General features: G+C 36.1%; 1 protein-coding gene and 1 pseudogene across 1 annotated transcript in view; one reads left to right on the top strand and one right to left on the bottom strand.

Moving 5' to 3' along the window:
* suclg2 (succinate-CoA ligase GDP-forming subunit beta) overlaps positions 1-7,154 on the top strand; it is an 87,799-nt gene extending 80,645 nt beyond the window's left edge. Inside the window, exon 11 of the mRNA XM_043251678.1 lies at positions 6,196-7,154. Within this exon, the coding sequence (XP_043107613.1) occupies positions 6,196-6,311 (116 nt within the window). The 3' untranslated portion in view covers positions 6,312-7,154. The remainder of the gene's footprint in view (positions 1-6,195) is intronic.
* LOC122353810 overlaps positions 1-10,044 on the bottom strand; it is a 346,864-nt pseudogene that overhangs the window by 290,486 nt on the left and 46,334 nt on the right.

Here is a 10,044-nt window from a genome sequence, read left to right as displayed (position 1 = left end):
TGGCCAAATAACGTCAATTAAATCAAAGCGTGCACTTTCTGAATTGAATGTTCCAGTTTAAACGAACGCGCCACTGTTTTTGAAAGTAGGCTAATTTTCCAAGTCCCTTTAGAGTTAAACAGTTGACCGTTTTCAAATCCATTCACCTGATCTCTGTATTTAGCTTTCATCTTAGCATAGCATCTCGCTCAAAAATGTTTTGATATTTCTCCGATTTAAAACTTGACTCTTCTATAGTCACATTGTTTACTAAGACCAACGGAAAATGAAAAGTTGTGATTGTCTAGGCCGATTTGGCTAGGTTCTATACTCTCATTCCCGCGTAGCAATCAAGGAACTTTGCTTGGTGCAGTGATATCATGCAGCGCTGTAAAAGAGTCCCCAGATAGTAAAAAGATTGAAACCTTTTGGTAATTTTTGAGCGAGATGCTAACGGTCTAATCAAATTCAATGATCTATGCTAAGTTGCAACTAAAAGTGCTAACGCCAGACACGGAGATCAGCTGAATGGATTCGAAAAAGGGCAAAACTTCAACTTCTTAACTCTAGGGGAGTGCTGTTTTTCTTTCAACGTTGGCACTGATAGCCTTGGTTTCACTTTAACTTCTAATATTTAAAATGTGATCTGTAAAACCCGAACCTGTAAGCAACCCCTGTGCCTGTCAAGTGTAGAGATTGTTGGTGTTGGTTAGCAAGCATGTCACGCCGCAGCATTTGTTGGTGGCATCGAGAGGAGCAGAGGGGCCAGGCGTTGATTGTGGGACCTCTCACCTGTGTATGCTAACGCTACGCGCTCGTGTGACACTGGGCCTCAGCCTGCTCCCATCTGGCCATTAGGATAATTGGCAGAAAACAGCTGAGTCGTTTTGCCCGGAAAGAGACATATACTCCACTCCATTAGTTTTCTGCCCCTCGTTTGTCCACGCCATACCCTGTCCTTCTGAGGACAGCCTTAATATAGGACAAGATCAGCGTGAAGATAATTAACACGCTTAAACGTGCGTCATATTTAATTTTCCGATAATAATTGCACTTTTGGGGGAAATCCACATGTGGGACAATATAGTTGCAATGCGCCAAATACTGTACATTTTAAATGGTAGTTAACCCAAATTTCACACTGATTTCACAGCAATTTCTACTTATTTTGCAAGTTGGCCAGTTCGTACGAATTTGTACGGCCTCCTTGTAGCACCCTACACCTAACCGTGCTCCTAAACCCACCCCATCAACGGGGTTGAGACAAATCCTACAAAATCGTAAGTGTGAGGTCGTATAGTTTTTTTTTTTTACGAGTTAGTTAAAATACATAAAAAACAAGCCACAGAGCATCTGGGTTTTACTACATCAGAGCTTCAGAAGCACCATACACATGCGTCAAGGTACTCTTTCACGTACGTGTTTCGAAATCTGACATGGAAAAGAAGAACTGTTGACATCTTTTCACACACATTCTTGTAGCTTCATAAGATTAAGGTTGAACTATACTGATGTCGCATGGATTGTTTTATTGAAGCCCTTACCTCCTTTCTGGCCCTTGAATGTGTTAGTTGCATTGCTGTCTATGCAGGGTCAGAGCACTCAATTACGTCAAAAAATTAATTCGTGTTCTGAACATGAACAAACGTCCTACTGGTTTAGAACGACGTGACGGTGAGTAATTAACAACAAAATAGTCATTTTTGGGTGAACTACCCCTTTTATAATATTCATTCCCTTAAAAATGGTAATGCGTTTAAATGGACGTATTCAGCAAAAAAAGAATTCTTTTTTATTTTGAACTTGCCCTGTAAATGAAATGGCTAAAAGCCTTTATATCATGCATAGCGCAAAAGTAATTACTGCCATACCATTTTCACAAAGCATTTTCCATCCAAATGAAAATGCCTTGAAGCAGATTCTCCTGCCCTCTGGAAAAGTGAATTAGACACAGGGGCCTGAAAGCCCTCAGTAATGGGTGTAAGAGGCAGCATGCTGCTTACAGATCGATCGTCTATTCTGTCTCTCTGTCTGTGGCTGATCATGTCTGACAGATCGCTATAAGATGGTTCCCAGCTTAGAGTTTAGTTGTATTAGCTGCCTATTGATTCAGGCCTGTTTCTTACCCTAGCCTCTCCGTAAGTCCCACCCTTCCAAGAAAGACCTCAGATGCATATGAGTGTGTGCGTGTGTATGGACCTGAAGTTCCTTCATTTAGATACCTAAGAACGTCCCGTTTGGGTATACTGTGTTCTTTAACAAGAAAAAAAACAAATGGGTCAATTTGAACCTTATAAATCTGGGCAAAATATTTTGTATATATTTAAATTGTATATTATATATAAATTATATAATATAATTTGTCAGCAATGTTAATTTGCTTAATCTTAATTGGTTTTAAAGGTTTTTTAGCATCCTATTATCAGAATCAATTTAGTGGAAAAGCCCGTGAAATCTAAAAAAAATGGATGCATTTTGTATTTTAGTAGATATTCTGTAGATTGGTTTTTGATACGTTTTTTTATGTTTGCATTTAATAATATTTATTTATTGTTTTACTTTGATAAATATTAGATGTATTTATTTATTTTAAAAGATGCATTTATTATATCAAAACACAGTAAAAGTAATATTGTAAAATGTGACCCTAGACCACAAAACAAGTCTTAAATGTCAATTTTTTGAAAGATGCAGACATCATATGAAAGATAAATAAGTAAGCTTTCATACATTGATGTATAATTTGTTAGGATGTGACAATACAGCCATTTGAAAATCTGAAAATAAGATCTAAATACTGAAAAAATCACCTTTAAATTTGTCTAAATAAAGTTCTTAGCAATGCATATTACTAATCAAAAATTAGTAATATAATTGATATATATTTACACTAGGAAATTTACAAAATAATTTTGTGATATTTTTGATTTTTGACATAAAAGAAAAAACGATCATTTTGACCCATGCAATGTATTTTTTGCAATTGCTACGAATATACCCCAGCGACTTGGGTCCAGGGTACGAGTATACACAAATATAATCTACATTTATTATATTACATATACAATATTACACGTTTTAATGGTTGTCAAGATAATGCTGCGTATGTTAAAACGATAACTCGCATGTCATCCGTTTTCAGCACTGTCAGTCACTTCCATAATTTCCACTTCTCATCTTTATGAATACATTAGCACGTTTAAACATTAGCTGTTCTAAAGTAAGCTTCGTGCAGAGTCCTACTGAATCGTTCTTCTCTGCTTTGGTGTTAAGTTGGTCTCGAGCAGCACCTAGTGGCAGTGTGTGGGTACAGATCTGTGGGGCTGAGATCAATACAGGGGGGGAGATATCGCCACATGCATAACACATGCAGAGATCTGACTGGCACACGGTGATCTAAGAGCCCTCGATCAAAGCGGTCCAAGAAAAAAAAAAAATCCCTATATGTAGCCTGTATGCATATTTTTCACGGCTTTGGTTGAAGTTTGCGCTGGTTGCCCTCAGACGACTCGGTCAGCGGATACTCTATACTCCCAGCACACGGCTCTGCTCGCCCTCGTCCTCTGCTAATGAAATTATACAATTGATTGTTTTGTGCTGCCAAATGTGGGAGACGTGTTAGAAATGAGTTATTGTGCGAGCGGACAAAAGCGCTGAAATATCAGTAGTTAAGTGGTGCTGGTAATTGAATTCCTCATGAAACTGCTATTGATTAGAACATCCTCTCTCCTGAGAGAGCGAGTATTATCATAATTACACTGCGGGACTACAACAACAACACGCACACACACACACACACACACGCATAGGTATACTTTACACTTATATGCAAGTATGTAGCCTGAATGAATATTTGGTAACTTAGATATACTGTACAGACGCAGTAAAATACACATAGGACTTACAGATCCATTCCGAAAGCTTTTGGATTTATATGCAGGCTAATGCATTCACTTTTTTTGCAGCAACAGCAGTATGGATCATAAAAGAGTGAGGATTTGATCTCAACCCTCTTTTCTTTTGTTTCCTAGACGCTCTAAATTTTAGACTGTATAATGTAAATGTATAAATGATGTATAAAAATAAAATGAAATTCAAATAATAATGTAAAATTAAATAATAAAATATAATAGTGAATGTTTAAATAAGTCTGAATAACTTATAAATAATAATTTTATGATCATATGTAAGATTAGTAATATAGTATATCATATAAGTTTATATAAAAATATGCATTGTTAAATTGTTGTTTTTTCATTTAAAGTAATTTAAACTGAACAGTAGTTTAGAAAATACATTTTTAAAAATATTGAAAAATCTAAAAAAATATTAAATAGTGTGTAATATTTGTGTGTGTGTGTATATATATATATATATATATATATATATATATATATATATATATATATATATATATATATATATATGTATGTATATATATATATATATATATGTGTATGTATATATATATATATATGTGTATGTATATATATATATATATATATATATATATATATATATATATATATATGTGTGTGTGTGTGTGTGTGTGTGTGTGTGTGTGTGTGTGTGTGTTTAAAATATTAAATAGAGAGCAATTAAATTAATATAATTAAAATGAAATGATAAAGTATAAATATAAAATATAATAAAATTAATTTACCTAACTTACATAAATGTTTATTATTATTGTAATTTTTTTGAAAAACAAATTAAACTGGGAACTGCAAAAATGTTAAAACAAATAACAAAAAAGTCCTACGCACTAATTATTATTAAACATTTTGCTTAAACACATTTTTTTCAGGAGCTAAAAAATTAAAGTTGAAGTAAAAGAGGCTGATTTCTGCTTTTTAACAGGCTTGTATTTGACACTTTTTCTGAGTGAGATCTCCACATTCACCTGTGAAATCAGCACGTCTGTCATCCACAGCTGCTATTTCTTCACTTACATCTCACAACTTCCATTCCCTGAACTTCTTGTCCTTTTGCCTTTTCTTCTCAATCCGTCTTCATGCTTTTGACCCTGTGGAGCAGTTTTCTGATTTGTTTTATTGTGTTGGCCCCGGGCCCTGGCCCTGTGTCAGGGGCCCAGAGTTCAGTGACATTCAGAGTCGCTGTAGAGACCCCAAGGGCGGCCCAAGCAAACTAATACAGTGCGTGCTCAGTCGGGACGCCTGCAGCTGGCACCAACACGTCCCCCCGGCCTGTGAATGCAGCACCCGTGTTTCCAGCCAATGGAACGAACAACCCCATCGCCGTTCAGCCAATGGAACATTTCCTGTCCTTCTCAGCCAATGGAACAATCTCAGGGCATTTTCAACACTACTGCTCCTTCAAACCAGCAGAGACACACTCCCCAAACTCTGGCCTGCCACTCACAGCATTATGAGAGAGCGGTGACTTTTTCTGATGTTCTGAACTCTAGCCAGATTTGTTTCCTAGGCCTTATCATAAAGATGGATACTGAACTTTTATATAATACAATGCTATTTTGTTTTGTATAATATTAGTTTTACTTTTGTGTGGTGTAGTTCTTATCTTGGTTTTATTATAGACTAAACTTAAATTAAAGATGGGTTAGGTTTTGGTATCGTTATATTTTTATATAATATATTTAATATATATCATTTCTGTTTCATGTATATAATATGTATATTTATATATAATACTATTTATATTTTGAATTATGTTGTAGGTGATGTTTTAGAGCCAAAATGTATTTTTTCAAAAACATTATTAAACACGTTTTTACATTTTTATTTAATAATAATAATTTCATATAGTGTGTGCCTAGATATAAGTAGCCTATATAAGTAGTAGTGTATATATATATATATTTTTTATATTATTATTATTATTTTTAATATATATTTATATTTATATATACTTACTACAATTATTAGTTGCGAAACTGCAATGAACATAAAATCTTTTTTTCATAAAATAGTTTTTAACACTTGTATGTTGACGTATGTCTAACTTTATTGTCCCAATAAATCCATTTAATAATTTGCATTAAATTTCAAATGTACACTCAGTAAGTTGTTGCATACTGTTTTATAATGTATTACAATGTATTTTCACTTAGTGCAAATAGCATCTAATTGCTAAAAAGTTTATCGTGCATCTCTGGTGTGTGTTTCAGAATGAAAGTGAAGGCTTAAACACTCCCATTAACCAAAGGGTCTTTGCTATTTGTGTTTTGATGTCCAGGAACCAATGTTCATGAGGCAAAGCGTATCCTGTCTGAGAGCGGGCTGCCCATCACCTCTGCCACTGACCTCGATGATGCCGCCAAGAAAGCCGTTGCTAGCATTGCCAAGAAATAAGTGCATACATGCATACACACCTATTATTACAGCACACACACACACGTGGTCAGAACTTGCAGCCTTACACATCTGATTCACACACACACCTTTAAACCAGCCTGCTACAGTCATTGGGCATCTTGCCCAGTTTTTCCAGCGACGACACTATATTTGAGACCCTCTTCAAAGGCCCCAGCTTCTCTAAGGGTCTTAAATGCTAAAGTCAGTCTTAGAAACGTGACTCTTGCTGAAGTTAGCCATTTCTGTCGCTCAATAAATAACTCTGTTATGTTCATTGCCTTACTCAAAGCCTTTTTATGGAAAGTTTCCTTTATTGATCAGAAGTATGGATTTATATTTGTCAAATTAAACTCGTATAGTTAATTGCATTCCATATTAATCCCAATAGCAAGTCTTTTTCGCCTTAAGTAAACCTTGAAATATTAAAGTGTCACAAAGCCTCGTTTTTTTTATATGATTGAACTGTGAAATACATCTCAAATCTGATATTGATTTCTTAATCTCCATATGATATCACGGTCCCAGTCCGAGTTAAGGTTTATTTTGTTCATAAGAGTGAGATGAGACTTTTTTTTTTTATGGGTACCGCATTTAAGTTTTGTTTGTCTTCAATGTTTCTGCCTTAATGAAGATGTTTCCCTATGTTCACTTGCATTTGGTTTATTATTTTTAACTAGTCCTAAAGTGGTATAGTTTTTATACTGTGCCTGTCATGAAGATGTTTTAAAGGTCCACAATAAGTGTAATTAGCTTTTAGTAATCTTGAATGTATTTTCAAAGTTAATGTATATTTAAAAATGAGTCAACAATGTTTAAAATAAAACGTAATAATTATTTTCCCACTCTTTTCCCTTTACTTTTTTTTAGTCTTCTGCTTTGTTTATTTGTATTTTTGCTTTCTCATTGAATGTCACGGTAATTCCCGTACCATAAGAAAAAAAATCTAGTAATAATTACAGCATTAGACTATGTGTGAGCGTGTGTCCACAAGCGTTTTCTGAAATCCATCTCTGTCAGCGGGTTGGAACATTTAATGGATTATCTGTCAGGCGATCCGAGAGGACACCCGGACCGGATCAAGTGCCTCGAGCACCAGACCTCTGTCTCACTTTCTCCTTGTCTTCTTGCACTTTTTCGTTCTGCCTTACGTACCTCACTTCTCACTCTTCGGCCTCGCAGCCAAATGAATCTCCAACCGCGAGAATCCCGAAACCTGCTCGGCGAAGTGCTGATTTTTGCCCGAGCGAAGCCATGCCTTGCTTGCACGTATCCACCGAGTTACATGCGAAGGTGAAGCACGGATGGGTGTAAATCGAGGAGATGGTTCAATAATTGCCTATTTCAAGCTCTTCCTTCACCGTGTCAAATACAAGTGTGTTGATGGATTAGGCTGTGGAGTAGGAGTCTTTTTAGAATATGCTCTTGTGGCGTCATTGTATAATTCAGAGGTCAACGAATGCGTGTGTCGGAGAGAGTAAATGCAATGGCCGGAATTAGCGCCGCATAAATACAGATGGGCTGAAGGCCCTTAAGATGATGCCGACCGTAAACTCGAAAAGCTATTCTGCATCGTGGTCTCATTGCGTAAACTGCATTTTAAAAAGCTGTCTTCCCTCTATACACCCTTGTAATTGTTCGCTCTGAGTTTTGAGAGAATTACAGTCACTTTTTTTTTTCTTTTCCTCAGAACGGATGTCAAAACGGTAATTGCCACTTTGGGAATCTGTCTTTTGAGTTTAGCTTGAAACTGATCGCCAGCCTCTTTCGCGAAAAGCGCAATTTTCTCCCTGGACAGTAAGGTCAAGTCATCCATTCAGGAATATTGGTTATTTATTGCGTCGTTTAGTGGTAACAGCCACAAATTTATTAGTTCATAAACCAGCAATGTGCTTGTCGCTATTGTATTTGGGTTGTCAGACGCTGGGGTTATTCACTCATTATGTGCTGCCAGTTCAGTGTGTTATGGTGGGAGTCTAAAACGGACATCTAGAACTCTTCTGTGTGAGTTTAATACCGTTCGGTACTTCTCAAGGTCAGGTGGAAGTTTCCTGAAAGAAATAAGTCTGTCAGTTTCTTGACCTCTCGCTGTCCTTGAGCTTTAGGAGGTATCGTCGTCTAAAGGATTGTCTTCTGTCACTGTAAAACTTCACAAAGAGGCTCGTCTCGTGGAGTCTGTGCGACATTATTGCGGCGAGCCATAAAAGACAACGATGGATATGTTTTACAACAAAGCTGAAGGGAAAATGTTGGCCGAAAGCGCTCTCAGGTGGTTGATTTTGTTATCTAGTCAGTGCTTTATATTCAGGTCTCATGGTTTGTCCATATAGCACAGATGGGCAGAGAAATCCATTGCAGCCTGGGATTCTGTAATTGCAGCACTTTAAGATCGATTCAAATTACTCTCTTTGTCTCCTTAACAAGGGGTTGAGTTTTAAGGTGGAGGATGAAAAAGAAGGGTAAAGGTACAAAACCTTGACGCTTGGTTCCTTGTTCTAAAATTTTGCTTCCGTTTTCTTTAGTTGGTGTAGTTTTATAAACTTTTCTTGCCAGTCTTGAATTTATTCCAGCCATTTTTTGGTTCCTTTACTGTAATTATTTTATTTGCTTATCATCTGTCCTTGATCATGCTGTCCTCCTGTCAAAACATTTACAATATGTAAAAATTATTATATTTTGTGGAGAGAACTGGGATAAAAGAAAACACCCATATTGTTTGTGTGTGTATTTCTGCATATATAAAGACACACGCAGCTTATGTTTTTAGTGAAATTATATATGATTTATATTATATAAATATATTTAAGATATAAAAGAAACCTATTTTTCTTAAATATATACATGCATGTACTTAGATTTATATATGCATAATAAATATAGACAGTACACATAAACATTGTTGAATGTGATTAAAATATATGCTATATTTAACTTCTATGGGTGATAGGCCCATAAGTCTAGTTCAACTGAAAGAAACCTGCACTGAGTAATCCTATGGCAGTGCCTTGGTTATGTCTATAAAATATATATATGTCTATAAAAATGACTTAAATGTCCAAATTGAAGTATGGCCTCATCCTGGTTTAGGCTAAGCCCTCTCTGTGAAAACAGGCCTTTGTCAGATTACCCAAGGCTAAAGTTTCAGAGAAGTACCTTGAGGATTGACTAACATCTCGTGTCCGTGTCTTACTGAGTTAGAGTCAGTCTTTTCAGCCACTCCCGCTCTTACAGTTTGATGATTGTGCTTTTTCTGTATCCTCATTTATATTGTAAAACTACCAATTGGTCTTCTCTTCTTTCTCATTCTCTCATTTTATTCGCTCCCCCTCGCCAGCTGGGGCTGTATATTATCTCCCTTTGTTAACGAGCGCTTAATGGCCCTTTATTAATTAAACGTGGATGCAACAAAGGTGCTGACTGAATACACTGCTGGCAGTCAAGCGTGCCGTCTTTTCAAATATTTGTTAGTTTCTTTTTGTTTGACAAACTTTCTTCAACTGCAAACTTTTGACAGTGATTTGTATGTGTATTTGTGAGTGCTTCTCTGATCCAATTAACTACAAAGAGGTATCCAGAGAGACGGCTTCAATAAAGAGGAAATCAACTGATGGCTGACACTAATTAAAAGCTCATTTCATGTGACCTCTGAAAAAGCCTCTCTAATTAAAACAGAAGTGAAAGCAGGAGCGTTTGGTTTAAAACGGCCCGATAATGAGATATTGTAGCGTCCTGG

This window comes from Puntigrus tetrazona, chromosome 11 (genome assembly GCF_018831695.1).
Source record: "Puntigrus tetrazona isolate hp1 chromosome 11, ASM1883169v1, whole genome shotgun sequence".
Lineage (NCBI taxonomy): Eukaryota > Metazoa > Chordata > Actinopteri > Cypriniformes > Cyprinidae > Puntigrus > Puntigrus tetrazona.
This window is presented reverse-complemented; position numbering and strand designations above follow the sequence as displayed.